Below are 27,862 nucleotides of genomic sequence, written 5' to 3'. Positions count from 1 at the left end.
TTCTCCATTGCCATGGCCCAGTATATGACCAGAAGGAATTAGTTGTCCAGACAAGAGGGAAGAAGCAAAGCCGCAGTGGGTTAAATCTACTATTTTAGTTACTTTCAGAAGGACAAACCACCTTTGTTTCTGACTGAGAGAAAACACTTACCCTAGATAAGGGTCTTACCATGCCAGGGCTCAGGTGTGGATATGGACCAGAGCAGAAAGGACCTGGCAGAGTTTTGACCAACGTTCCTGCTCTGCTGGAACTCACCATTGCCATGAAATGGCTGATTCCCGTTGCATGTAATTGCATGTGTGACAGTTCCTGGGTGCATTGGTTTCTTAATTGCCTCATTCTTAATTGTTTACTTTAAATGACCAAAGTGCCTATTAGGTCTAATGTGGACCATGGCTGGAGATTACATCAGGTGTGGCTGGGAAGAGCAGAGAATGTTGGTTAAGAAATGCCTATGTCTTTGCTCAAGAGAGCAAAGCAAGGGTGAGACACCCACTAAGTTGACTGTCCCTCACGACCAACTCCACTCAATTTATTTATGAAAACATGGAACTGATTAATTGTGTTCCAAAGTGACATAATCCACTGCAAGGAGTCCCACCCTCCCCTTCATCCACCTTTTTCCCTGACAAGAATGGAAGAGTTGCCGAAGAGCAAAACAGGACTCGGAGGCCCAGGCTTGGATGCAGCGCAACTTTAATGAGTCTCAAGAAGGAAAGGAGGTGGCTCAGAGGGAGCACCACAGACAGCCCCAAGGACGTGGTGAAACTCCTGAAGGGCGAGAGAGAAACAGGTCACTGCTAGGCTGGCCTTGGAGACAGAATCGGCAAAGGAAAAAGACAGAGACACAAGTGGAAGAAGGAAACAATGGTTCAAAGGTCTGAATGCAATGCCATGAAGCTCTATTTCCTTTCGAGGACCATGTTCCAAGGTCTCAGCAGGTTCTTCCCAAGGACGTTGCCAGCAGCTTTAGCAGGGGCGACATCTGTTGCCACAGTAGCGGCTGGTAATGCAGGAGAGGTCAAAGCCCCCAGAGTTGATGGGCACTCCCTCACAGCTGAGGATGCTGCCAACAGCAGCGGAGGTGGAGGAGCCCACAACGGTGTTCTGAGGGAAGGAGCTGAGGATGGGGCCAGGCAGGGTCACCACCACGGGGGAGGGCTCAATGACAACGGTGGAGTTCTGGCACTGCCTGACACAGGGCTCATTGCAGCTGTTGGCCAGTGGGGTTGGGCCACAGGGCTGGCAGGGCACGCATGGGTTGCAGCAGGACATGTCTCTGGGCCAGAGGTTCACCTGAGAGAGAGGGCAGGAGGAAATAAAGCATGAGGGGTTGCTCTTGAGAAGCAGCACTGCACCAAAACACCGTGGAGCCAAGGCACCTCCTGGCCCAGCATACGCTGCCCACATCAAAATCAAGAAGCCTCCTCCACTAAGTCCCAATCTCTCTCTGCAGAAGACCTCCTCTCCCCTTCTCTCTCCCACAGGAAAAAGCTCCCATCAGGACAGACCCTTTCAGATGACACACACATTGAAGAAAGACACTGGATCCAGAAGCAGGAGAAGAAGAGACCTCATACTCACCTGATTGCCAAGGAGAAGGAGGTGAAAGAAGTGGATGAGAGAGCAGAGCGTTGGGCTGATTTTTATAGGAGTCCTGCACTGCCTCAGGCCCAGGCACCCTTTGTGGAAGTAATAATTTTCTGACAAGCTCGTGGTGAATGCAAAACACACCAGCTAATGGTATGAGCTGTGTCCTGGTTTCCTGCACTGCTGCCTTTCCATTTCCTGGTATCTGCCACATATTTTCCTACGTGATGGCTTCATCTTTAACTGCCGGGATTAGAGGCCTGACGATTTCTGGGTTGGACACATGTTGGCACGTATTTCTTTTTAGTTCATGTCCATTCTGTCACGGACGCTTCTTTAGAAGGCTGGATGAGAAATCCCAGGATTTCCGGGGCAAGAATGAATCATTGTGTTCAGAAGACAGGGACTCAGAGCAGGAGGGTCAAGTGGAGGCAGGTGGTGTCAGCCTGGGAAACTCTGGTGGGTTCTTTTGTATGATCTTAATGACAGCAAGGGCCCCAGCTGCTCCCAGCACTGCAATCCTTGACTTGTCCCCAAGGACTCCTGTGACTGTGTGCACTGTCCTCTGTCCTTCTTCCTTGGCTCTCTCCACCAGTCTCCGGCTCTCAGATTCCTAGGAGGGTGGGCTGCACTTCGTGTTTTCATCTCTCTTTCGCCCTAAGCTGCCCTCAGGAGGAAAGTGCAACCTATTTGGCCTCCTGTCTCTGGGCAGTCCATGGATCCCTGAGACTCCCCAAGCAATGCTGCCCGTGCATCTGTCCTGCTTAGAGTGCCCCATCCCTGCTCCGGAGGGGAGGTCCCTGGCAGCCCCTCAGTCAAGTCCATTTCTATGTGCTCATCTGTGAGAATGTGCCTGTTAGTGTGACTGTGTACCAGCCTTTTTGATTCCCCACATGCTCATCCATGTGCTTGTCTGCCTGGCCGTGCACACACCTGTGTGCCTCTGGTGAGACCGTGTTTCTCTTTTCCTGTACAATTCTTTGCGCGTCTCTGGCCTCGTGCATATTTGCTTGCGTCTGTGCATCTCTGAGATTCCTGTTGCACACGTGAGCACGTTGGATACGTGTTTAGTGCATGTGTGTGTGTACATAGTTGTGCCTGACCATTCCGAGTCCCACACTGACAGCCCTCTGTGTCAGTACCAGGCACTGATTCAGTCTCAGCCCCTCATGTAAGAGGTCAGGGACAATGCCACAGCCCTTTGGTCTCACTGAGGAGAAAGCCCAACCCTGGACAACTCATTTTATCTTGGCTCCAGGCAGCTTCAAAGGGCTGAGCTGTTTGCCAGGGTCTTTGCATCTGGCTCTTGTAAATGCTTTGGTGATACAGGATTCACCCAGCTCTGTGAATGAGGCTTGTCCATAGCCAGGAGCTATGGGAAAAAGATTGAGAGCCTGGGGAGGCTGAGAGGAGGAAGATGGTGAACATGAGGCCTGTAGCCAACAGCACCAGTAAAGAGCACCAGCGCTGGACAGAGCCAAGCATCCCAAGTGCCAGCAATACTAGATAAGTCCAGCAGTGCTGTAAGGTCTCTTTCCAAGCCTCTAATGAGACACTGACTCCAAACTGTTCTTAGAAACTATTTGGCTGTGGCTGAGATGCAGGAGATGTAGCTTCTGGGTCCTATGGCCTGGAGAAGGAGAGTGGGATTCAAACACCAGCTAACATCACCACACGGAGGAAAGCAGCCAGTCGCCAGAGAAGGAGACTCCACAACCTCTCTGGGCAGCCTGTTCCTGTGCTCTGTCACCCTAGAAGAAGTTATTCCTCTTGTTCAGACGGAAGCTCCTGTGCTTCAGCCTGTGCCCGTTGCTCATCATCCTATCACTGGCCAGCCCTGAAAGGATTCTGGTACCATCATTTTGACATCCACTCTTAAGATACTTGTAAACATTGATAAGATCACCTCTCAGCCTTCTCTTCTCCAGGCTGAACTGACACAGCTGTCTCAGTCTCTCCTCTTAAGGAAGATGCTCTAGGCTCTGATTGTCTTCCTAGCCTGCTGCTGGACTCCATCCAGTAACTCCTTGTCCTGCTTAAACCGGAGGCCCAGAACTGGGTGCTTTTCCTTAAATGCAGGCATTCTGGCCCACACCACAGTGCCTTTCCTCCTCCCCAAATGATGGAGGGAAAGACCTTCCTTAGCGTCCTCAGAGTATTCTGGGAGATGGCGCATATCCTGCATAAGACACCTCTCAGCAGTAGACAGAAGAGGCTGGGCTGGTCTGGCTGGGCTGAGGGTCTTGACTGTGCACTGCTCCACACCCGCTTCCCATCAGGCAACTGTGGGGAAAGTCCTCTTCCCTTGTGGGATCTGGGGTCCACTGAGACACCCCAGTGAGTTGGGAACTCTGCAGTGAGTAACCAGTGGTGGAAAGCCGCGTGGGGGCTCTGCCTGCCTTGAAGAACCCTTCCCATTCCACTTGTGCATCCGCTGCTCCAAAGAAAAGCTTTTTCACTGTGGAGGTGCTCAAACACTGGAAGAAGTAGTTCAAAGAGGTTGTGGAGTCTTAGCTGTGGAAATACTCCAATCCTGTCTTGATAGAGCTCTTAGGCAATGTGCTGACCCTACTCTAGCAGAGGCATTGGGCGAGGTCGTCTGCAGAGGTGCCTTCCAACCTCAGCAATTCCAAGATTTTGTGAAATGCAGAGCTCAAGGTGCAGCAGCAATACCAGGAAATTCAGGCTTCCCTTTGGGTCAACACACAGGGACCCTGAATTGAATTGCCCCCCATCACTGCAATGCTCTTCTGTCCAAATCCTCCCCAGGCCCATGCTGAAGTCCAGCAAAGCTCTTGTGCCCACCCCTTCAGGAGACACCGCTGCAGCCCAGCCCTGTCCAAAATGTCTCTCCAGAGCTACTCTCACTTCTTAGCCAAGCACTCTTGTTGAGGCACTTGGGGCGGGAATTCAAAGGCAACATTAAGAGAAACAGCAGCACGTGTGATGTCATTACCTGCAGAATTGCCATCATTAGGAGCATGCAGAAAAATTGTAGTTTATGCAGTGTGCTCCTTTGGGCCCGATTCCATGTGAAGACAAAAGAAAAACTAGTTCAACTGGTCACTCCCTCAAAAAGTTCAGTCAACTCCTTCACATTGGGAACCAAGTGAATGAGAACTCCCTTGTCTCCTTGCCCTCCTCTTATAGGAAGGGGTCCAGCCTTCAAGGACAACTCCACTGACACATTTCCCTTGGTCCCATGTTAGTGCTCTGAGATCGTGATTATGGGAGAGGGCAGAGGAGAGCTGGTTTGTCATGAAGAGGGGTTGAGGCTGGGCTGAGGTGGCTTTGTGGCTACAGGCCATAGAGGAGGATCCCTGGCCTCAGGAAAATAAACCCTTGCTCCCCACTGGACAGCATCTACCTCCCCTCCCATCAGTTGCCCAGGGTCGTTTTGGTGGGTTTTCAGCCCTTCCCTTGCTGTATCTCTGCTCAGAACCATTCCCCTTGGCCTCTGAGCATGCCTCAAGCATGGTGATCCCAGCCTGTGCTGTGTCCATGGCAAGACCCCAGTGCTGCAGGAGACCCTGGCATGACAGCAGCATCATAAGCACTCAAGGCCATTCCTCTTGGTCTGGGTGGAGGTGGTCTTGGGCAGGAGGCTCAGACACAGAAGATGGCTATGGGGATGTAAGGAGAGGATTGTAGGAGAAATTGCTTTTGCCAGAGAGGGTCATCTTAGGCTTCCCAGCATCTCCAGAACCAGGGGGCATGGCATGCAGAGGTTTCGTATGTCCCGGGTACAGGAGCACAAATATCAATTGACATTACCGCCGATCAAGCCCACAGCAGAGCAAGAGCGAGAGCAGGAGAAACAGGCTGGTTGTGATGGCACAGATAGAAAGCAGAAGTAAAGCAGGGAAATGACAGACAGTCCTGGTCCCTTTTAACTGCCATAAATGTTGCAAATCCAAGAAGACCTTGGCTGGCTTCCAGGCACCCACCCACCTGGCTACAGTCTCCTTCATCCACGGGACAGGTGGAAAACATAAGGTGAAAACCGTCATGGGTCCTGGTCAAGACAGGGGTATTACTCACCAATGATCATTAGGGGCAAAATAGGCCTGACTTGGAGAAGAATAATTTAAATTGCTAACAATAAGAAACGAAGCGGGATGGTAAAAAACATTCAAAATAGCCTTAAGAATTTCCCCACATTCCTTAACTCTTTTTAACAGATTCAACTTCAATCCTTCATTGCAGGCTTCTCTATTTGATCCACTCTTAAACAATACAGTGGGATGCAGACTATGGGGTTGTGGTCAACACACAACAGTTCCTTTCTGATCCAACACAGACTTTGACTGACCTACCTGTGAAAACCATCAGAGTGTTTGTGGCTTTCCCTACTACACACGTCCCTGCATTCTCAGACACAGCTGATGGGCCCTCCGACTCAGTTCTTTTATAGGGATGTGGTGCTTGAAAAGCAAAGGAGTTTGACTGAAAACTCTTGGACTCTCCCTAATGCACCCAGAGATTAGGCCCTCCATCTCACAGCAGAGCTACACCTGGACCCCGGTCTAATACGCATTTGATCAGAGCTACACAGCTACTGCCTCACTCAGCCCCAAGCTGGCCAGCTGCTCTCTGAGAACCTCTCTGCCAGGACAAAAGCACCACCACTCAGCTGCAGATGGGCTCCTTTTGGCAAGGGCAACCTGCTGCTCTACTCTGCTCTTGGACACACCAGGGAAGAGTCGCCTGCTACAAAATGCACGTGTCTTCATGATGAGGGTCATAGAGGTACAGAGGGACACAATTGTGCTCGTGTAGGTCTGCATCGAACCATGCAAAGTTTTGTATGCTCACAGAAAGCCAGAAAACCATCAGCAAATGGGTACTTTGTTGAGGACATGCTGGAGACCACTGTGCTAGAAAAGGATTCAAGTTCCAAAGGGAAAACCAGGCCCCAGACAATCTCCTGGCATTTCCTGAGGACCTGCAGAGAGTGCAAGGAGAGGGCATGAGTCAAAGGAGCCCAGCAAAATCATCCTGAGAGCACTGCTAATGTCCTGATAGTATCAGACACTCCCAGCAGAGGCCCGCTTGCATCCAGCAATGAACAACCATCGGAAAGGTGGAGGAAACAAGAGAAAAGGATATGGCATGTTGTCCCAAATGTCAGTCCTTGGTCACCGGATGGGAAACATTACAGTGTTGCCCTTTTCTGGACAAGTTTGCCGCAAAGGAGCCCACAGTAATGACCCAGCTGAAAATCACCTACCTGCACAGGATGCCACCAGCACTTGGCCTGAGTCTTCTGCCCATGCTGACATCTGTCTACCCTGGAAATCCTCCGGCCTTTCATCCTGGCACTTACAGAAAAAGCCTTCATATGGGAAAGCACATGGCAGAAAACAGGAAATGAAAAGGCGGCAGTGCACGAAATCAGGACACAGCCCATGCCATTAGCCGATGTGTTTTAGATTCATCATGAGCTTGTCAGAAAATTATTGCTTCCACAAAGGGTGCCTGAGCCTGAGGCAGTGCAGGACTCCTATAAATGGCAGCCCAACTCCCTGCTCTCTCATCCACTTCTCTCGCTTCATTCTCCTTGGGCATCAGGTGAGTGTGATGCCTATCGTCCTCCTGCTTCAGGATCCGGTGTCTTTTTTCAATGTGTGTCTCAGCTGATAGGGTCTGTCCTTGCCCTGGCTTGGGAGCTGATTCTCATGGGAGAGGGAAGGGGAGAGAAGGTCTTCTGTTGAGAGAGGCAGGGACTTAGTGGAGGTGGCTGCTGGGATTTGAGGCGGGCAGTGTATGCTGGTCCAGGAGGTGCATTGTCCCTCTGTGGTTGGGTGCAGTGCTGCTTTTCATGTGCATGTCATGCTCTGTTTCATCCTGTCCTCTCAGGTGAGCCTCTGTCCCAGAGACATGTCCTGCTGCAACCCATGCGTGCCCTGCCAGCCCTGTGGCCCGACCCCGCTGGCCAACAGCTGCAATGAGCCCTGTGTCAGGCAGTGCCAGAGCTCCACCATCGCCATCCAGCCCTCCCCGGTGGTGGTGACCCTGCCCGGCCCCATCCTCAGCTCCTTCCCACAGAACACCGTTGTGGGCTCCTCCACCTCCGCTGCTGTTGGCAGCATCCTCAGCTGTGAGGGAGTGCCCATCAACTCTGGAGGCTTTGACCTCTCCTGCATTACCAGCCGCTACTGTGGCAGTAGATGCCGACCCTGCTAAAGCTGCTGGCAATGTCCTTGGGCAAGAACCTCTCAAGACCTTGGAACATGGTCCTTGAAAGGAGGTAGAGCTTCATGGCATTGCATTCAGAGCTCTGAACTCGTTTCCTTCTTCGACTCATGTCTCTCTCTCTTGCTTTTGCCGATTCTGTCTCCCAGGGGCAGTGTGGCAGGGACCTGTTTTTGTCCCTCCCTCTGCAGGGCAGGCAGACTGACACTCTGCAGGAGTTTCACTGCAATCTTATGGCTGTCCATGGTGCTCCCTCTGAGCCACCTCCTTTTGTTCTTGAGTCTCATTAAACTTGTGCTGCATCCGAGTCTGGGCCTCTTAGTCCTCCTTTGTTCTGAGGTAACTCTCCCAGTCTGCTCAGGGAAAACGTGGAGGAAGGGGAGTGTTGGACTCCCTGCAGTGGATTGTTTCATGGCCTTTCATTTGGAGCTGAAGAACACATTCATTGCTAATGCTGCAGGCAATGGCCTAAGTGAGTAAAGGGTTCCAAGGTGTGGCAGGTGTGGGGCTGGGAAACAGCAAGTCCTGGGGACAATCCACACTCTCATCTCTCTTATTCCTTCCCCTCCATTACCCGATCTTGTGTGCATGGTCAACACACATGGGCTCAGACAGCGGGACCGAGGAACCACATGCAGTCCTCCAGCATCTGGCAGAGCCCAGTTGCTCTCCAGACACTGGTCTGCATGCAGATCATACAATAGCATAGAATAATTTTGCTCAGGGGTTCAATCAGATACCTCCCAGGAGTAGCTTGCACTTATTGCCCCTCGTCTTTTCCATGTGATTGCTTGTAACAAGGGAGTCTCCATCTTCTTTCTAGGCGCTCTTATAATTCTGGAGCATAGTGCTGAGGTCTCCCCTATGGTTCTCCAAACCGAACAACCCCAGTTCTCTCAGCGTTTCCTTATGCTGCAGATTCTTATTCCATTGACCACCTTTGTGAGCCTTCTCTGGAATATTTCCAGTCCATCCACATATTTGTTGTATAGAAGTGACCAAAATTGAACACAAATTTAAGATTTGGCCTGACAAGCTCTGAGTAGAGTGTGATGATGACTTCTTTTGTCTCCACTGGTCATGTCCTTGCTAATGCAACCAGGCATCTAGTTGGCCTTCTTTGCTGCAGCAGGACGTTGTTCACTCCTATTGAGCTGCTTGTCCAGCAGGACCACCAGATCCCTTTCCACAGAGCTGCTCCCCAGCCAGATAGCTCCCAGCCTGTGCTGGGATTATGTTTTCCCATGGGCAGCACCTTACACTTGGCTGAGATAATTCCCGAGTTGGGATTTGTATCAGCCACACTCAGGCCACATAATGGAGTCCCCACTTGCTGTGAATCTAATGACCGTAAGGTCCACCGCAGCCCCGGGACAGCACTGAGTGTTCAAAGGCTCATTTTCTGGCCATTATTCTGTCATGATTGCACAGAGGGTGACTGGGCAGATGGCTTGCATGACAGGGTCTTCCCAGCAGTGCAGTCCCTGGTCGTTGGAGAGCTATCCTGCAAGAAACCCTGCACACCCCTGGGAACCCCATGGCACACCAAAGTGCGGGGCTGTGCCCTCATGATAGGACACCTCTCCCCCCACCAAGCTCTGCAGTACCAGTGTTGGTGGTTTTTCTGGGAGGAAAAGTACTGGTCCTCAACCCAGGAAGACAAGCCCCTCCGCATGCTGCCACGGGCCTACTCTGCCCTGGGGCCCAGGCAATGGACCCCAGCATGGAGCATCTCCATGCACATGGGAGCTGTTGCCTTGAAGACCTAGGCCATCAAGACAGTCCTCTGGATACATGAATCTGCCACTCTAGATGGAAGTCTCATATGGACCTGCTGACTCACACTTTGGGGGTTCTCATTTCTCTTGATCGTGACTGTGCATCTAGAGAAGAAGATCGACGGTTCGTGTCCCTCTTTGCTATTCCCTGCCTGCAGAGTATGTCTTTTACAGTGAAGAAGTCTTGGAAATTAAGAGGACAATAGCCACGCACTATCCTATTTTCTCTGCAAAAAAAAAAAGTGTATCTCAATTGCAATAAACTCTTTTGGAATGAGGATTTTCTTGTGATCACAGTGGTGCAGTAGAGTGGATGGCATATTGTGACATCACAATTGAAGGGCATTACTGGGAGGGACAGGGAATCATAGAATATCGAATAGTGGAAGTGACCTTGAATGATCACCTGGTCCAATCTTTCATGGGAAAGAGAGACAAGATGAGATTGGCTACCACCCTGTCCAAACACATCGTGGAAACTTGTGGTGAAGGGAACTCTACCACATCCCTGGGAGGTCATTCTAGTGAAGGATTGGTCTTACTGTAGAAAAGGTATTTCTTATGTCAAACTGAAACCTCCCCATTGACGCTTGGACTCATTGGCGCTTGTCTTCTCCATGTGGTTCCTTTGAATGAGAGAGCTGCCATCCTCTTTGTCGATATTATTTAAGTACTAGAATATGTTGAGGAGGTCTGCCCAAGCCTTCTGTTCATCCAGCAGAAAAACACCTATCTCCTTCAGCCTTTCCTCAGAGAACAGGACCACTCTGGTCTTCTGCCCACACTGGTGCATCCTTGCTCTGGACATCCTGGGAATTCTCAGTACTCAAAAGAAGCATACAGTCATGACATAACCTTTTAATACATATGCAGTACAGAGGGAAAGAATAGCAGGTGCCATGTCATTATCTCAGATGTCTCCATTCAGTAGGAGCATTCAGGAAAATCGTGGTTTTCTCCTCCCCCTTCTCATATAGGATGGGATCCAGTCTTCAAGGGCAATTAAGGTTGTATCAGCTCCTCGGTTCTTTGCTGGTGCTCTGAGATCATAGTCATTCAATATGGCAAAGGAGAGGCAGTTTATCATTGAGAGAGGATGATGGTGAGCTGATGTCACTTTGTGGCTACAGGCCAGGCAGGAGGATCTCTGGGCCTGGCTCCTAACAGAGGGACCCTGCTGGGCTCAGTCAAATAAGCTCTTGTTGCCCCTGCACAGCATCCTCCTCCCTACCCAGCAGGTGCCTTTGCTGTCTAACCTTAGGTAAGGTCACAAGGTGATTCACTTCTCATTTTTTTCCATCCCAGCTCACATGGGCTGCCCTAGGCAATGACACAGTTAGGAGGATTTTAACGTGAAATCAGTGGTGTCTTGTTGTCCCAACTCTCTCTCTGGTCAAGACAAGAACAATGTTGTTACTCTACAGTGCCCATGGTCATATCAGGGAAGAGTCTCCAGCTGTGATCTCCACATGCCCGCATGATGAGGGTCACACAGGTACAAACTGAGACAGGTGTGCAGGATTCTCGGCCTTTTTCCCTGTTTGTAAAGCAAGAAAGAGAGGGTGCAGGAGGCAGAGACTGCATTTCAGTTCCCTGAGCATCTCTCTGCCAGAACAAAGGCACCACCATTAAGCTGCAAACGGGCTCCAACTGGCAAGGGCAACCTGCTGCTCTACAGTGTCCATGGTCAAATCAGGGGAGAGTCCCCAGCTGTGATCTCCACATGCCCGCATGATGAGGGTCACAGAGGTACAGACTGAGACAGGTGTGCTCACGCAGGTCTGCGTGGAACCATGCAAAAATCTGTACACTCACAGAAAGCCGAGGAAACATCAGCAAGTGGAGACTCTGCTGAGGAGATGTTGGGGACCACAGTGGCAGTATTCAAGTATTCCAGGTAAAACCAGGACCCAAACATGATCCCGTCATTCCCTGAGGACCTGCAGAGAGTACACAGAGAGGACATGAGGTAAAGGAGCCCAGCAAAATCATACTGAAAGCAGGATTAATGTTGCTATAGTGTCAGACACTCCCACCAGAGACCCACAAGTGTGCAACAAGGAGCAACTATGAAGAAGGTGACAGGAGCAACAGAAAAGGATAAGTCTTGTTGTCCCAAATGGCAGTCCTTGAGCACCAGATGGGAAACATAAGAGCATTGCCCACTTCCAGAAAACTTTGCCACAAAGAAACCCACAGGAATGACCCAGGTACAAATCACCTGCCTGCACAGGTTGCCACCAGAACTTCGGCTAAAACTTATGCCTATGCCTTTCATCCTGGCATTAACAGAAAACTTCATATGGGAAAGAACGTGCAAAATGCCAGGAAATGAAAAAGTGGCAGTGCAGGAAAATAGGACACAGCCCATATCATTAGCTGGTGTATTTTGCATTCACCATGAGCTTGTCAGAAAATTATTGCTTCCACAAAGGGTGCCTGGGCCTGAGGCAGTGCAGGACTGCTATAAAAGGCAGCCCAACGCTCTGCTCTCTCATCCACTTCTCTCGCCTCCTTCTCCTGGGGAATCAGGTAAGTGTGAAGCCTCTTCTTGTCCTGCTTCTGGATCAACTGTCCTTCCTCTATGTGTGTCTCAGCTGACGGGGTCAGTCCTGGCCGTGGGATGGGAGCTTTTTCCCATGGGAGAGGGAAGGGGAGAGAAGGTATTCTGCAGAGTTGTGCTGGGACTTGATGATGGTGGCTCCTGGGATTTGATCTGGGCAGCATATGTTAGGCCAGGAGGTGCCTTGGCTCCACTGTGGTTGGGTGCAGTGCTGCTTCTCAAGAGCAACCCCTCATGCTTTATTTCCTCCTGCCCTCTCCCTCAGGTGAACCTCTGTCCCAGAGACATGTCCTGCTGCAACCCATGCGTGCCCTGCCAGCCCTGTGGCCCAACCCCACTGGCCAACAGCTGCAATGAGCCCTGTGTCAGGCAGTGCCAGAACTCCACCGTTGTCATTGAGCCCTCCCCTGTGGTGGTGACCCTGCCTGGCCCCATCCTCAGCTCCTTCCCTCAGAACACCGTTGTGGGCTCCTCCACCTCCGCTGCTGTTGGCAGCATCCTCAGCTGTGAGGGAGTGCCCATCAACTCTGGGGGCTTTGACCTCTCCTGCATTACCAGCCGCTACTGTGGCAGCAGATGCCGACCCTGCTAAAGATGCTGGCAACATCCTCAGGCAGGAAACTCCGAAGACCTTTGAGCACGGTTCTTGAAAGGAGATAAGTCTCAATGACATTGCATTCAGAGCTTTAATCTGTTGCTTACTTCTTCAACTCTCATCTCTCATTCTTTCCCCTGCTGATTCTGTCTCCAAGGCCTGCCTAGTGGGGACATGTTGGTCTCCTACCCTCTGCAGGTCAGGAAGACTGACACCCTGCCAGAGTTTCACTGCATCCTTGGGGGTCCCCATGGTGCTCCCCGTGAACCACCTCCATTTCTTCTTGACACTCATTAAAGTTGTACTGCATCCAAGCCTGGACATTTGAGTTTCCCTTTGTTCTGAGGCAACTCTTCCAGTCAGCTGAGGGTAAACAGTGGCAGAACGGGAGGGTGGGACTCCCTGCAGCAGATTTTATTTTGTGCCCTTTCTCTTGCATCTGAGAATACGTTCATGGCTAATCCATAGCCAATGGCCTTAAGTGATGAAATGGCTCCAAAGGGTGGCAGGAGTGGGGCTGGGAAACAGCAATACCTGGGGAGAGCCTACAGCCTCATCTCTCTCATTCCCTCCCCTCCATTACCTGACCTAGTGTGCATGACCAACACACATGGGCACAAGTCGATACGTACCTCATATATTCCTTCAGCACCTGGCAAGGCCCTGCTGCTCTCCAGACATGCATCTGCACCACCATCATAGAATACCAGGATGAAACAGACAAAAAGGATGTCCTGGACTAACCTTTCTTGGCAAAAGCACCGGCTAGACAAGATGGTCCAGTACCGTGTTTAACTGCATTGTATAGGTGTCCAAAGTTTCAGAATCCAGCACTTCCCCAGAGATAGTATACCAGTGTGTGCTTGTTATCATCATGAAAAATATTGCTCTGGTGTTCAGTCAGATTCCTCCCAGGAGTGGCTTGCACCTATTACCCATCGTTTCTTCCATGTGACTGCTTGCAGAAAGGGAGTCTCCATTTTCTTTCTCGGCACCCTTGAAATACTGGAGCATGGTGCTGAGTACCCCACTAAGCTTCTCAAAACTAAACATATCTAATTCTTTCAGCCTTTCCTTATGCTGCAGATTCTTATTCCGTTGATCGTCTTTGTGACCCTTCTCTGTTTAGTGCAGTCCTTAGCGGCTGTAGAGCTGTCCTGCAAGAGACCCTGCTCACCCCTGGGAACCACATGGGCACACCAAAGTGCAGGGCTGTGCCCTCATGGTAGGACATCTCTCCCCACATGAGGCCCTGCAGTAAACAGCACCAGTCTCGGTGGTTACACTGGGAGGAAAACTACTTGTTTTAAGCCCAGGAAGCCAAGCCAAGCCAAGTACATGGTGCCATGGACCCACTCTGCCCTGGGGCCCAGGCAATGGACCCCAGCATGGAGTGCCTCAACGCACAAAGAGAGCTGTCACCTACAAGACCTGGACAATCAAGACACTCTTGTGGGTACATGTATCTGCCACTCTAGATGGAAGTCTCTTATGGACTTGCTGACTCATCTTTGGGGGTTCTCATTTCTCTTGATCAAGACTGTCCTTCTAGAGAAGAAGTGCAAAAGTTCATGTCCCTCTTTGCTATTCCCTGCTTACAGAGTAAGTCTCTAGGTGAACAAGTCTTGGAAATGAAGAGGACAATAACCATGCACCATCCTATTTTGTCTGAAAAAAAAAAAAATTGAATCTCAATCACAATAAACTCTTTTGGAATGAGGATTTTCTTTGTGATGACAGTGGTGCAGTAGAGTGGATGGCATATTGTGACATCACGATTGAAGGGTTCCACTGGGAGGGAAGTGACCTTGAATGATCACCTGGTCCAGTCTTTCACGGGAAAGAGAGACAAGATGAGATTATCTACCACCCTGTCCAGTCACATCCCAATGCCCATGCTGCCAGGGATTGCAAGAAGCAGATATTCTCCTTCACGGGAGTGTTGCAACAGAGAAGTTTGCATATGGTGACATTACAATTAAAGGACATGACTGAGAGGATCAAACATGAAAATGACTGTGTCACCCAGCAGACAACACAAACTGTTTTACTCAAGGCAAGGAAAATCTACATCATTTTTGACACAACAGTGGCGGTGTATCAGGTCTTCACCAAGGAAATATGAGGAGGAAGAAGAACGGAGGTCATTTTCCACCAGGGTTGAGAAGATACGTGGAGAAGACAATGGCACATGGGGCCATGTGCCCACCCTGGGAGGGATGGGAAGCCCAGGGGAATGAGATCAGTTACAGGTGTCTTGTTCTCCTTTGCCATGGTCCAGTACCTGACCAGAAGGAATCAGAACCCAGATAAGAGTGAAGGAGCAAAGCTGCGGTGGGTTAAATCTACTATTTCGGTTGCTGCCAGAGGGACAAACCACCTTTGTTCCTGACTGAGAGAACCTGCTTACCCCAGATAAAGGTCTGACCATACCAGGGTGAGGTGTGGATATGGACCAGAGCAGAAAGGACCTGACAGAGTTCTGACCTACACTACTGCTCTGCTGGAACTCACCATTGCCGGGGAATGGCGGATTCCCGCTGCACGTAGTTGGGTGTGTGACAGTTCCTGGGTGCATTGGTTTCTTAATTGCCTCATTCTTAATTGCTTATTTTAAGTGGCAAAAGTCCCTTTTAGGTCTAATGCAGACTGTTGCCGGAGAATACATCAGGTGTGACTGGCAAGAGCAGAGAATGTTGCTTAAGAAATGCCTATGTCTTTGCCAAGGAGAGCTAAGCAAATAGACTGTCAAAGTCACTAAGTTGACTGTCCCTCAAGAGCAACTCCAGTCAGTTGAACTATGAAAACTTGAAACTGATTTACTGTGGTGTCAAGTGACAAATTTCCACTGCAGGGAGTCCCACCTTCCCCTTGATCCATATTTTTCCCTGAGCAAAATGGAAGTGTTCTCTGTGAGCAGAAGAGGACTCGGAGACTCAGGATTAGATGCAACAAAACTTTAATGAGTTTCAAGAAGAAAAGGAAGCGGTTCACAAGGAGCACCATGGACACACACAAGGATATGGCGAAACTCCTGCCGGGAGTCAGTCTGCCTGCCCTGCAGAGGGAGGGAGACCAACAGGTCACAGCTAGGCTGGCCTTGGGAGACAGAATAAGCAGAGGAAAGAGTAAGAGACTTCACTGAAAGAAGGAAACAGTGGTTCAAAGCTCTGAATCCAAAACCATGGATCTTTATCTCCTTTCAAGGACCATGATCCAAGCTTTTGGGAGTTTCATGGCAAAAGTACTTGCCAGCATATTTAGCAGGGGCGACATCTGCTGCCACAGTAGCGGCTGGTAATGCAGGAGAGGTCAAAGCCCCCAGAGTTGATGGGAACTCCCTCAGAGCTGAGGATGCTGCCAACAGCAGCAGAGGTGGAGGAGCCCACAACGGTGTTCTGTGGGAAGGAGCTGAGGATGGGGCCGGGCAGGGTCACAATCACTGCAGAGGGCTGGATGACAACATTGGAGCTCTGGCACTGCCTGACACAGGGCTCATTGCAGCTGTTGGCCAGCGGGGTCGGGCCGCAGGGCTGGCAGGGCAGGCACGGGTTGCAGCAGGACATGTCTCTGGGTCAGAAGGTCACCTGGAAGAGAGGGTAGGAGGAAACAGAGCGTGTGAGGTTGATCATGAGAAGCAGCACTGCATCCAACCACAGAGGACACAAGGCACCTCCTGGCCCAACATACACTGCCCATGTCAAATTCCAGGAGCCACCTCCACTATGTCCAAGCATCTCTGCAGAAGACCTTCTATCCCCCTTCTCTCTCCCATGGAAAATGTCTCTCACCCCAGGGCCAGAACAGACCCTGTCAGCTGAGACACACATAGAGGAAAGACCCTTGATCCAGAAGCAGGACAAGAAGAGGCTTCACACTCACCTGATTCCCCAGGAGAAGGAGGCGAGAGAAGTGGATGAGAGAGCAGAGCGTTGGGCTGCCTTTTATAGGAGTCCTGCACTGCCTCAGGCCCAGGCTCCCTTTGTGGAAGTAATAATTTTCTGACAAGCTCATGGTGAATGTAAAACACACCAGCTAATGGTATGGGCTGTGACCTGGTTTCCTGCACTGCCGCGTTTTCATTTCCTGGCATCTGCTACGTACTTTCCTATATGAAATTTTATTCTGTGAGTGTCGGGATTAAAGGCCTGAGGATTTCCAGGTTGGACTCATGTCACTATGTATATCTTTTTAGTTCATGCCCATTGCCTCGCAGATGCTTCTTTTGAAGATCGGATTAGAAATCCTGGGATTTCCGGGGCAAGGATGAATCATTGTGTTCAGAAGACAGGCACTAAGAGCCAGAGGGGTGCAGTGGAGGCAGGCGGTGTCAGCCTGGGGAACTCTGGTGGGTTATTCTGTATGGTCTTACTGACAGGAAGGGTCCCAGCTGCTCCAAGCCCTGCAATCCTTGACTTTTCCCAAGGACTCCTGTGACTGTGTGCAATGACCTCTCTCATTTTCTCCTGGCTCTCTCCACCAGTCATTGGCTGTCATATTCCTGGGCAGGTGGGCTGCAACTCATGTTTCCATCTCTCTTTCACCCTAAGCTGCCCTCAGGAGGAAATCGCAGCCTTTTTGGCCTTCTCCTCTCTCTGGCAGTCCATGGATCCCTGAGACTAATCAAGCAATGCTGCCCGTGCATCTGCCCTGCTTAGAGTGCCCCATCCCTGCTGTGGAGGGGGTGTCCCCGGCAGCTCCTCAGTCACATCCATGGCTATGTGCTGATCTGCAATAATGCACCTATTAGCATGATTGTGTACCAGTCTGTTTGATTCCCTACATGCACATCCATGTGCTTGTCCTCCTGGCCGTGCACACACCTGTGTACCTCTGGTGAGACCGTGTTTTTATCTGCCTGTACAATTCTTTGCGCATCTCTGGCCTCGTGCATGTTTGCTTGTGTCTGTGCATCTCTGAAATTCCTGTTGCACACGTGAGCACATTGGATACGTGTTCAGTGCATATGTGTGTGTGTACATAGTTGTGCCTAACCATTCCAAGGCCCTCACTGACACTCCTCTGCTTCAGTGGCAGGCCTTGACAGAGTCTCAGCCCCTTGTCTGAGAGGGAAGGGACAGGGCCACAGCGCTCTGTTCTCGATGAGGAGAATGTCCAACCCTGCACAACTTATGTTGGCTCCAGGTAGCCTCAGAAGGGCTGAGTTGTTTCCCAGGGTCCTTGCTCCTGACTCCTGTAAAAGCTTTGAAGTGACAGGATTCACCTGGCTCCATGACTGACCCTTGGCCAGAGCCAGCAGCTATGGAAAAGAGAATGAGGCTTGGGGAGGGTGGGAGGAGAAAGGTGGTGAACATGAGGTGTGTAGCCAGTGACACCTGTAAAGAGCATCAATGCTGGAAAGAGCCAAGGATCCCAAGTGTCAGCAACATTAGATAAGTCCAGCTGTGCCATAAGTTCTCTTTCCAAGCCTCTAGTGAGACACTGACCCGAAACAGTTCTTACAAACGTTTAGCCATGGCTGAGATGCAGGAGATGTAGCTTCTGGGTACCATGGCCTGGAGAGGGATAGCGGAACTCCAGCATCAGCTAGCATCAGCACATAGGGGAAAGCAGCCACTGGTGCTCCTCTGAAGAGTTTTTAACAGAATCACAGTATGTTCGGAGTTGGAAGGGACCTCTGCACATCATCTACTCCATCCCACTTTCTTAAGCAAGTACACCTATAGCAGATTGCACAGGAGTGTGTCCAGGTGGGTTTTGTATTTCTCCAGAGAAGGAGACTCCACAAATTCTCTGGGCAGCCTGTTCCAGTGCTCTGTCACCCTAGAAGAAGAAAAGAAATTTTCCTCATATTCAAAGGGAAGCTCCTGTGCTTTATTCTGTGCCCATTGCCTATCATCCTATCATTGGGCACCACTGAAAGGATTCTGGTACCATCATCTTGACATCCACAATTGAGATGTTTGTAAACATTAACAAGACCGTCTCTCAGCCTTCTCCAGGCTGAACTGACACAGCTGTCTCAGTCTCTCCTCGTAAGAAAGATGCTCCAGGCCTTGGTCATCTTCATAACCCACCGCTGGACTCCATCCAGTAATTCCTTGTCCTGCTTAAACAGGGGGCCCAGAACTGGATGCTATTCCTTAAATGCAAGCACTCTGACTTACGCCACAGTGCCTTTCCTTTTCCCCAAATGATGGCAGAGAGACTCTCCTCAGCATCTTCAAAGTGTTTGGGGAGATGGTGCATCCCCTGCATAGGACACCTCTCAGCAGCAAACAGAAGAAGGCACCTCTGAACTGGCTGGGAGTCTTGACTGTGCACTGCTCCACACCTTGTTCCCATCAGGCAACTGTGGGGAAAGACCTCTCCCCTTGTGGGATTTGGGGTCACTGAGACACCCAGTGAGTTTGGAACTCTGCAGTGAGTGACTAGTGGTGGAAAGGGGCACAGGGGCTCTGTCTGCTTTGCAGAACCTTACTGCTACGTCCCATCCCACTTGTGCATCCGCAGGTCCAAAGAAACGCTTTTTCACTGTGGAGGTGCTCAAACTCTGAAATAGGCTGTTCAGAGAAGTTGTGGAGTCTTATCTGTGGAGATACTCCAATACAGTCTCGACAGAGCTCTCCGCGAATGTGCTCTAGCTGACCTTACTCTAGCAGAGGTATTGCGCGGGGTCACCTGCAGAGGTGCCTTCCAACCTCAACGGTTCCGTGATTCTGTGAAATGCAGAGCTCCAGGTGCAGCAGAAACACAAGGAAGTTCAGTTTTTTTTCACAGCCAGCAGACAGGGACCCTGAATTCAGTTGTCCCCCATCACTGTAATTCTCTTCTGTCCATGTCCTCCCCAGGACCATGCTGAAGTCCAGCAAAACTCTTGCGCCCACCCCTTCAGGAGACACCACTGCAGCCCTGTCCAATATGTCTCTCCAGAGCTAATCTCACTTCTTAGCCAAGCACCCTTGATGGGGCACTCTGGGCACTGTGAGGCCCTGTCATATAGCGGGAAATCAAAGGCAGCATAAAGGGAAACAGTAGCACGTGCCACAACATTACCTGCAATGTTACCATTCATTAGGAGCATGCAGGAAAATTGTGGCTTATGCAGTGTGTGCCTTTGAGCCCGAGGCCATGTGAAGACAGAAGAAAAACCAGTTCAACCGGCCTCTCCCTCAAACAGTTCAGTCACCTCCTTTACCTTAGGAACAAGATGAATGGGAACTGCCTCTAGACCAGGCAGGGGGATCCCTTGGTTCAGGCAAAGAATCTTTTCAGCTTCCCAGCATCTCCACAAAGCGGGGACATAGCATGCATCAAAGCAAAGCGATCAGATATCCCAGGTACGTGAGCACAAGTGTCAATTGACATTATCGCCCACCAACCCCACAGGGGAGCAAAACCAGGAGAAAGAGACTGCTTGTGATAGAATACATAGAAAGCTGAAATAAAGCATGGAAATGACAGACACTTGTGGCCCTTCCAACTACCATAACTGTTGCAAATCCAAGAAGATCTTGGCTGGCTTTCAGACACCCACCCACCTGGCTACTGTCTCCTTCATCTACGGGACCGGTGGAAAACATAAGGTGAAAACCGCCATGGGTCCTGGTGAAGACAGGGGTATTACTCACCAATGATCACTAGGGGCAAAATAGGCATGGCTTGGAGAAAATTAATTTATATTATTAACAGTAAGACATAAAGCAGAATGGTGAAAAACATCCAAAAAAGCCTTAAGAATTTCCCCGCATTCCTTAACTCTTTTTAAAAGACTCATCTTCCCTCCTTCATTGCAGGCTTCTCTATTTGATCCACTCTTAAACAATACAGTGGGATGCAGAATATGGGGTTGTGGTCAATACACAACAGTTCCTTTCTGATCCAACACAGACTTTGACTGACCTACCTGTGAAAACCATCAGAGTGTTTGTGGCTTTCCCTACTACACACGTCCCTGCATTCTCAGACACAGCTGATGGGCCTTCCGACTCAGTTCTTTTATGGGGACGTGGAAGCCCTGGTGCTTGAAAAGCAAAGGAGTTTGACTGAAAACTCTTGGACTTCCCCTAATGCACCCAGAGATTTGGTCCTCCATCTCACAGCAGAGCTACACCTGGACTACAGTCTAATACACATCTGATGAGAGCTGACAGCCACTGCCTCACTCAGCACCAGGCTGAACAGCTGCAGAAATACATTTGGCATTGTCATGGTCATGAGGAGCCTGTATCTCACCCCAGTCACCAGCAACACTACATCAGCAGGGTATCACCCCAGGGACAATGTCCTGCACAGGTGGGCAGGTTTTCTTGGACTTTCTTCCTGTTTTTAAAACAAGAAGGGGAGGGTACAGAATGCAGAGACTGCATTTCAGTTCTCTGAGCATCTCTCTGCCAGGACTAAGGCGCCACCATTCAGCTGCAGATGGGCTCCTTCTAGTAATGGCAACCTGCTGCTCTGCAGTGCTCATGGACACACCAAGGGAGAGTCCCCCACTGTGACGTGCACAGGTCCTCATGATGAGGTTCACAGAGGTACAGAGTGACACAGGTGTGCTCATGAAGGGCTGAAGGAAAGCATGCAAAACTCTGAACACTCACAGAAAGCCAGGAAACCACCAGCCAGTGGGAACTTTGCTGAGGAGATGCTGGGGACCACTGTGGTAGAAAAGGATTCAAGTACCCCAGGGAAAAACAGGCCCAAACAAGCTCCTGGTGTTTCCTGAGGACCTGCAGAGAGTGCATAGAGCAGCAAAATCATCCTGAGAGCACTGTAAGTGTTCCAATAGTATCAGACACTCCCAGCAGAGGCCCACCTGTGTGAAACAATGAGCAACCATCAGAGAGGAGGAGGGAGCAAGAGGTAAGGATATGTTTTCCTAAATGGCAGTCCTGGCAAACAGATGGGAAACATACGAGTGTTGCCCATTTTCTGACAACTTTGCCACAAAGAAGCCCACAGGAATGACCCAGGTGCACATCACCTGCCTGCACAGGATGCCACAAGTACTTGGGCTTAAACTTGTGCCTGTGCTGACGTCTGTCTGCTCTGGAAATCCTGGGCTTTTCATCCCAACACTTACAGAAGCCTTCATAATGAAAGCACGTGGCAGAAGCCAAGGAAATGAAAAGGTGGCAGTGCAGGAAACTAGGACACAGCCCATGCCATTAGCTGATCAGTTTTGCATTCACCATGAACTTGTCAGAAAATTACTACTTCCACAAAGGAAGCCTGGGCCTGAGGCAGTGCAGGACTCCTATAAAAGGCAGCCCAACGCTCTGCTCTCTCATCCACTTCTTTCGCCTCCTTCTCCTTGGGAATCAGGTGAGTGTGAAGCCTCTTGTCCTCTTCCTTCAGGATCAGGTGTCTTTCCTCAATGTGTGTCTCAGCTGATAGGGACAGTTCTTGCTCTGGGGTGGAAGCTGCTTCTCATGGGAGAGGGAAGGGGGAGATAAGGTCTTCTGCAGAGAGATGCTGGTACTAAGTGGAGATGTCTCCTGGGATTTGAGGTGGGCAGCATATGCTGGGCTGGGAGGTGCCTTGTGTGCACTGTGGTTGGGTGCAGTGCTGCTTCTCATGTGCCTCCTTGTTGCAATTCTCCCTGTCCTCTCTCTCAGGTGAGCCTCTGTCCCAGAGACATGTCCTGCTGCAACCCGTGCGTGCCCTGCCAGCCCTGCGGCCCAACCCCACTGGCCAACAGCTGCAATGAGCCCTGTGTCAGGCAGTGCCAGAACTCCACCGTTGTCATTGAGCCCTCCCCCGTGGTGGTGACCCTGCCTGGCCCCATCCTCAGCTCCTTCCCACAGAACACCGTTGTGGGCTCCTCCACCTCCGCTGCTGTTGGCAGCATCCTCAGCTGTGAGGGAGTGCCCATCAACTCTGGAGGCTTTGACCTCTCCTGCATTACCAGCCGCTACTGTGGCAACAGATGTCGCCCCTGCTAAAGCTGATGGCAACATCCCTGGGAAGAAGCTCCCAAGACCTTTGAATATGGTCTTTGAAAGGAGATAGAGCTTCATGGCATTGCATTCAGAGCTTTGAACCATTGTTTACTTCTTCCACTGAAGTCTCTTACTCTTTCCCCTGCTGTTTCTGTCTTTCAAGGTCAGCCTAGCAGGGACCTGTTTTTCCCCCTCCCTTTGCAGGGCAGGCAGAACTACTCCCTGCTGGAGTTTCACCACATCCTTGTGGCTGCACATGGTGCTCCCTGTGAGCCATCAGTTTTCTTCTTCAGTCTCATTAAAGTTGTGCTGCATCCAAGCCTGGGCTTGCGAGTCCTCTTTTCTCTTCTGTAACTCTTCCATTCTGCTCAGGGAAAAATGTGAATGAAGGGGAGGGTGGGACTTGCTGCACTGTATTTTCTTACTTTGCAATCCAGGAAATAAATTTCATATCTTCATGAATAAACTCTGTCAGGTCCTTTCTGCTGTGGTCCATATCCACACCTCACCCTGGTACTGTCAGACCTTTATCTGGGGTGAGTTCTCTCAGGCAGAAACCGGGGCTGTTTTGTCCATCGGAAGGCAACAGAAATAATAGATCTAACCCACCACATCATTGCTTCTTCCCTCTTGTCTGGGTTCTGATTCCTTCTGGCCATGTACTGGGCCATGTCAAAGAAGAACAAGACACCTGTAACTCATTCCCCTGGATTTCCATCCCTCCCAAGGTGGACACATAGCCCCATGTGTCATTATCTTCTCCGTATATGTTTTAACCCTGTTGGATAATGACCTCCATTTTTCTGCCTCCTCATATTTTCTTTGTGGACACCTGATACACCACCACTGTTTTGGTAGATATTATGTAGGCTTCTTTGCCATGAAGAAAATAATTTGTGTTGCCTGCTGACTGGCACAGTCGTTTTGATGTTTTCCTGTCTTCCTGGCTATCACTGATTTCATGATTCTTTCAGTGATGTCCTTTAGTTTTGATGTCACCATATGCAAACTTCTCCATTGCCAAACTCTCATGAAAGAGAAAATCTCTTTCCTGCAAGCCCTGGTAGCACAGGTACTTGGATTGTGGTCATCTTCACACAGGTGCCACTTCTGCTGCTTGAACCTTCCTCATCAAGAAAGCCATCGCTGGGGTCCCACACCTTTGACTCAGCCTTCACTGATCCTTATCCAGGAGCCACCATCACTCTTGTATATATGTGTCTAACTGGACCAAAGGGTGGGAGGAACTGTCCTCTGAGGGAAGACTGCAGAAGATAAGTCTTTTCTTCCGGGAGGACAGAAGGCTCAGGGGTCCACATCTCAGTATTCCAGTACTTAATGGGTATCTAGAAAGAGGGCAGAGGCTCTTTCATTCACAAGGAGCCACATGGAGAAGACAAGGGCCAGTGAATACAGGTTGCATTAGAACAGGTTTTATCTTGAGAGAAGAAATACCATTTTTATAGTAAGACCAATCCCTCACTGGAGTGACAATACAGGGATGTGGCAGACTCCCCATCAATGGAAGTTTCCAAGACGTGATTGGACAGGGTAGTTGTTAATCTCATCTTGTGTCTCTTTTCCATGAAAGACTGGACTACATGATCTTTAAAGGTCTCTTCCAGTATGGAGTATTCTATGACCTCTCAATGATGTCCTTCAATCATTATGAATTTATCTGAATGCTGGTGCCCTTGGAATGGCAAAGAGGTGTTCAGAGAACTGACATGCAGTATCTGCCTCGTATACCATCCGTTTCTTGCTTTACAAACTGAGAGAAAGGCCAAGAAACCTTGCCCACTTGGGCAAATCATTATCGCTGCAGTGAAACCCTGGTGATGCAGTGTTGCAAAGGATATTTTCAACATAGGATATGGACAGAAAAGCATTGCAGTGCTGGGGGACAATTGAATTTCAGGTCCCTGTGTGCTGACCCTGAGAGAAACGTGAATTTCCTTGTGTTGCTGATGCACATTGAGGTAAGCATTTCACATAATCACGGAACAGTTGAGGTTAGAAGTCAGCTCTGCAGATGACCTCACCCAATGCCTCTGCTGGAGTAAGGTCAGCTAGAGCACATTGGCTAAGAGCTCTATTGAGACAGGATTGGAGTATCCCTGCAGACAGGTCTCTTGGATATGGACCACAGCAGAAAGGACCTGACAGAGTTTATTCATTAAGATATGAAATTTATTTCCTGGATTGCAAAGTGAGAAAATACAGTGCAGCAAGTCCCACCCTCCCCTTCATTCACATTTTTCCCTGAGCAGAATGGAAGAGTTACAGAAGAGAAAAGAGGACTCACAAGCCCAGGCTTGGATGCAGCACAACTTTAATGAGACTGAAGAAGAAAACAGATGGCTCACAGGGAGCACCATGTGCAGCCACAAGGATGTGGTGAAACTCCAGCAGGGAGTAGTTCTGCCTGCCCTGCAAAGGGAGGGGGAAAAACAGGTCCCTGCTAGGCTGACCTTGAAAGACAGAAACAGCAGGGGAAAGAGTAAGAGACTTCAGTGGAAGAAGTAAACAATGGTTCAAAGCTCTGAATGCAATGCCATGAAGCTCTATCTCCTTTCAAAGACCATATTCAAAGGTCTTGGGAGCTTCTTCCCAGGGATGTTGCCATCAGCTTTAGCAGGGGCGACATCTGTTGCCACAGTAGCGGCTGGTAATGCAGGAGAGGTCAAAGCCTCCAGAGTTGATGGGCACTCCCTCACAGCTGAGGATGCTGCCAACAGCAGCGGAGGTGGAGGAGCCCACAACGGTGTTCTGTGGGAAGGAGCTGAGGATGGGGCCAGGCAGGGTCACCACCACGGGGGAGGGCTCAATGACAACGGTGGAGTTCTGGCACTGCCTGACACAGGGCTCATTGCAGCTGTTGGCCAGTGGGGTTGGGCCGCAGGGCTGGCAGGGCACGCACGGGTTGCAGCAGGACATGTCTCTGGGACAGAGGCTCACCTGAGAGAGAGGACAGGGAGAATTGCAACAAGGAGGCACATGAGAAGCAGCACTGCACCCAACCACAGTGCACACAAGGCACCTCCCAGCCCAGCATATGCTGCCCACCTCAAATCCCAGGAGACATCTCCACTTAGTACCAGCATCTCTCTGCAGAAGACCTTATCTCCCCCTTCCCTCTCCCATGAGAAGCAGCTTCCACCCCAGAGCAAGAACTGTCCCTATCAGCTGAGACACACATTGAGGAAAGACACCTGATCCTGAAGGAAGAGGACAAGAGGCTTCACACTCACCTGATTCCCAAGGAGAAGGAGGCGAAAGAAGTGGATGAGAGAGCAGAGCGTTGGGCTGCCTTTTATAGGAGTCCTGCACTGCCTCAGGCCCAGGCTTCCTTTGTGGAAGTAGTAATTTTCTGACAAGTTCATGGTGAATGCAAAACTGATCAGCTAATGGCATGGGCTGTGTCCTAGTTTCCTGCACTGCCACCTTTTCATTTCCTTGGCTTCTGCCACGTGCTTTCATTATGAAGGCTTCTGTAAGTGTTGGGATGAAAAGCCCAGGATTTCCAGAGCAGACAGACGTCAGCACAGGCACAAGTTTAAGCCCAAGTACTTGTGGCATCCTGTGCAGGCAGGTGATGTGCACCTGGGTCATTCCTGTGGGCTTCTTTGTGGCAAAGTTGTCAGAAAATGGGCAACACTCGTATGTTTCCCATCTGTTTGCCAGGACTGCCATTTAGGAAAACATATCCTTACCTCTTGCTCCCTCCTCCTCTCTGATGGTTGCTCATTGTTTCACACAGGTGGGCCTCTGCTGGGAGTGTCTGATACTATTGGAACACTTACAGTGCTCTCAGGATGATTTTGCTGCTCTATGCACTCTCTGCAGGTCCTCAGGAAACACCAGGAGCTTGTTTGGGCCTGTTTTTCCCTGGGGTACTTGAATCCTTTTCTACCACAGTGGTCCCCAGCATCTCCTCAGCAAAGTTCCCACTGGCTGGTGGTTTCCTGGCTTTCTGTGAGTGTTCAGAGTTTTGCATGCTTTCCTTCAGCCCTTCATGAGCACACCTGTGTCACTCTGTACCTCTGTGAACCTCATCATGAGGACCTGTGCACGTCACAGTGGGGGACTCTCCCTTGGTGTGTCCATGAGCACTGCAGAGCAGCAGGTTGCCATTACTAGAAGGAGCCCATCTGCAGCTGAATGGTGGCGCCTTAGTCCTGGCAGAGAGATGCTCAGAGAACTGAAATGCAGTCTCTGCATTCTGTACCCTCCCCTTCTTGTTTTAAAAACAGGAAGAAAGTCCAAGAAAACCTGCCCACCTGTGCAGGACATTGTCCCTGGGGTGATACCCTGCTGATGTAGTGTTGCTGGTGACTGGGGTGAGATACAGGCTCCTCATGACCATGACAATGCCAAATGTATTTCTGCAGCTGTTCAGCCTGGTGCTGAGTGAGGCAGTGGCTGTCAGCTCTCATCAGATGTGTATTAGACTGTAGTCCAGGTGTAGCTCTGCTGTGAGATGGAGGACCAAATCTCTGGGTGCATTAGGGGAAGTCCAAGAGTTTTCAGTCAAACTCCTTTGCTTTTCAAGCACCAGGGCTTCCACGTCCCCATAAAAGAACTGAGTCGGAAGGCCCATCAGCTGTGTCTGAGAATGCAGGGACGTGTGTAGTAGGGAAAGCCACAAACACTCTGATGGTTTTCACAGGTAGGTCAGTCAAAGTCTGTGTTGGATCAGAAAGGAACTGTTGTGTATTGACCACAACCCCATATTCTGCATCCCACTGTATTGTTTAAGAGTGGATCAAATAGAGAAGCCTGCAATGAAGGAGGGAAGATGAGTCTTTTAAAAAGAGTTAAGGAATGCGGGGAAATTCTTAAGGCTTTTTTGGATGTTTTTCACCATTCTGCTTTATGTCTTACTGTTAATAATATAAATTAATTTTCTCCAAGCCATGCCTATTTTGCCCCTAGTGATCATTGGTGAGTAATACCCCTGTCTTCACCAGGACCCATGGCGGTTTTCACCTTATGTTTTCCACCGGTCCCGTAGATGAAGGAGACAGTAGCCAGGTGGGTGGGTGTCTGAAAGCCAGCCAAGATCTTCTTGGATTTGCAACAGTTATGGTAGTTGGAAGGGCCACAAGTGTCTGTCATTTCCATGCTTTATTTCAGCTTTCTATGTATTCTATCACAAGCAGTCTCTTTCTCCTGGTTTTGCTCCCCTGTGGGGTTGGTGGGCGATAATGTCAATTGACACTTGTGCTCACGTACCTG

At 50.1% G+C, this 27,862-nt stretch overlaps 4 protein-coding genes and 1 long non-coding RNA gene across 9 annotated transcripts in view; 3 read left to right on the top strand and 2 right to left on the bottom strand.

Annotated features, from left to right (window-relative positions):
• Positions 1–13,036, top strand: part of LOC102097818 (Feather keratin Cos2-3) — a 37,076-nt gene extending 24,040 nt beyond the window's left edge. Inside the window, exons 1-2 of one of the 2 annotated variants that reach the window (XM_065039945.1) lie at positions 11,948–12,096; positions 12,393–13,036. In XM_065039945.1, coding sequence (XP_064896017.1) covers positions 11,965–12,096; positions 12,393–12,719 — 459 coding nt within the window. In that variant the 5' untranslated portion in view covers positions 11,948–11,964 and the 3' untranslated portion in view covers positions 12,720–13,036. Of the gene's footprint in view, positions 1–11,947; positions 12,097–12,392 lie in introns of those variants that run through there. The other variant, XM_065039946.1, reaches the window with a different exon arrangement.
• LOC135576195 (feather keratin Cos1-1/Cos1-3/Cos2-1) lies at positions 681–26,030 on the bottom strand. 4 transcript variants are annotated; one of them, XM_065039932.1, is made up of 2 exons: positions 25,876–26,022; positions 681–1,297 (listed from the first exon to the last, which is right to left on the bottom strand). In XM_065039932.1, the coding sequence occupies exons 1-2, from the start codon at positions 26,005–26,007 to the stop codon at positions 971–973; spliced, it is 459 nt and encodes a 152-aa protein (XP_064896004.1). In that variant the 5' UTR covers positions 26,008–26,022; the 3' UTR covers positions 681–970. The 4 variants fall into 4 exon arrangements, with proteins under 4 accessions (XP_064896004.1, XP_064896002.1, XP_064896005.1 ...); XM_065039930.1 differs by lacking the exon at positions 25,876–26,022 and adding an exon at positions 6,822–6,920; XM_065039933.1 differs by lacking the exon at positions 25,876–26,022 and adding an exon at positions 1,586–1,732.
• On the top strand, positions 7,007–8,093 carry LOC135576198 (feather keratin Cos1-2-like). The gene is made up of 2 exons (XM_065039938.1): positions 7,007–7,162; positions 7,451–8,093. The coding sequence occupies exons 1-2, from the start codon at positions 7,013–7,015 to the stop codon at positions 7,775–7,777; spliced, it is 477 nt and encodes a 158-aa protein (XP_064896010.1). The 5' UTR covers positions 7,007–7,012; the 3' UTR covers positions 7,778–8,093.
• LOC135576210 (uncharacterized) lies at positions 14,723–15,986 on the bottom strand. Its single transcript, XR_010467826.1, has 2 exons — positions 15,237–15,986; positions 14,723–15,006 (listed from the first exon to the last, which is right to left on the bottom strand). It is a non-coding gene; the product is annotated as an uncharacterized LOC135576210 (long non-coding RNA).
• LOC135576201 (feather keratin Cos1-1/Cos1-3/Cos2-1-like) lies at positions 21,853–22,943 on the top strand. Its single transcript, XM_065039944.1, has 2 exons — positions 21,853–22,007; positions 22,301–22,943. Exons 1-2 carry the CDS (start codon positions 21,876–21,878, stop codon positions 22,625–22,627), a joined length of 459 nt encoding a protein of 152 aa, XP_064896016.1. The 5' UTR covers positions 21,853–21,875; the 3' UTR covers positions 22,628–22,943.
• Positions 26,031–27,862: the final 1,832 nt, after the last annotated feature.

The sequence above is a fragment of the Columba livia genome, chromosome 23 (assembly GCF_036013475.1).
Source record: "Columba livia isolate bColLiv1 breed racing homer chromosome 23, bColLiv1.pat.W.v2, whole genome shotgun sequence".
NCBI classification, from domain to species: Eukaryota; Metazoa; Chordata; class Aves; order Columbiformes; family Columbidae; genus Columba; species Columba livia.
This window is presented reverse-complemented; position numbering and strand designations above follow the sequence as displayed.

Bases quoted from the DNA above. Each gene is read 5' to 3' on its own strand.
- LOC135576198 (XM_065039938.1), top strand. From the start codon at position 7,013: ATGTGTTTTAGATTCATCATGAGCTTGTCAGAAAATTATTGCTTCCAC. The intron at 7,163-7,450 runs GTGAGTGTGATG...CTGTCCTCTCAG, and splicing joins TCATTCTCCTTGGGCATCAG to GTGAGCCTCTGTCCCAGAGA.
- LOC135576201 (XM_065039944.1), top strand. From the start codon at position 21,876: ATGAACTTGTCAGAAAATTACTACTTCCACAAAGGAAGCCTGGGCCTG. The intron at 22,008-22,300 runs GTGAGTGTGAAG...CCTCTCTCTCAG, and splicing joins TCCTTCTCCTTGGGAATCAG to GTGAGCCTCTGTCCCAGAGA.
- LOC135576195 (XM_065039931.1), bottom strand. From the start codon at position 26,007: ATGAACTTGTCAGAAAATTACTACTTCCACAAAGGAAGCCTGGGCCTG. The intron at 25,583-25,875 runs GTGAGTGTGAAG...CCTCTCTCTCAG, and splicing joins TCCTTCTCCTTGGGAATCAG to GTGAGCCTCTGTCCCAGAGA.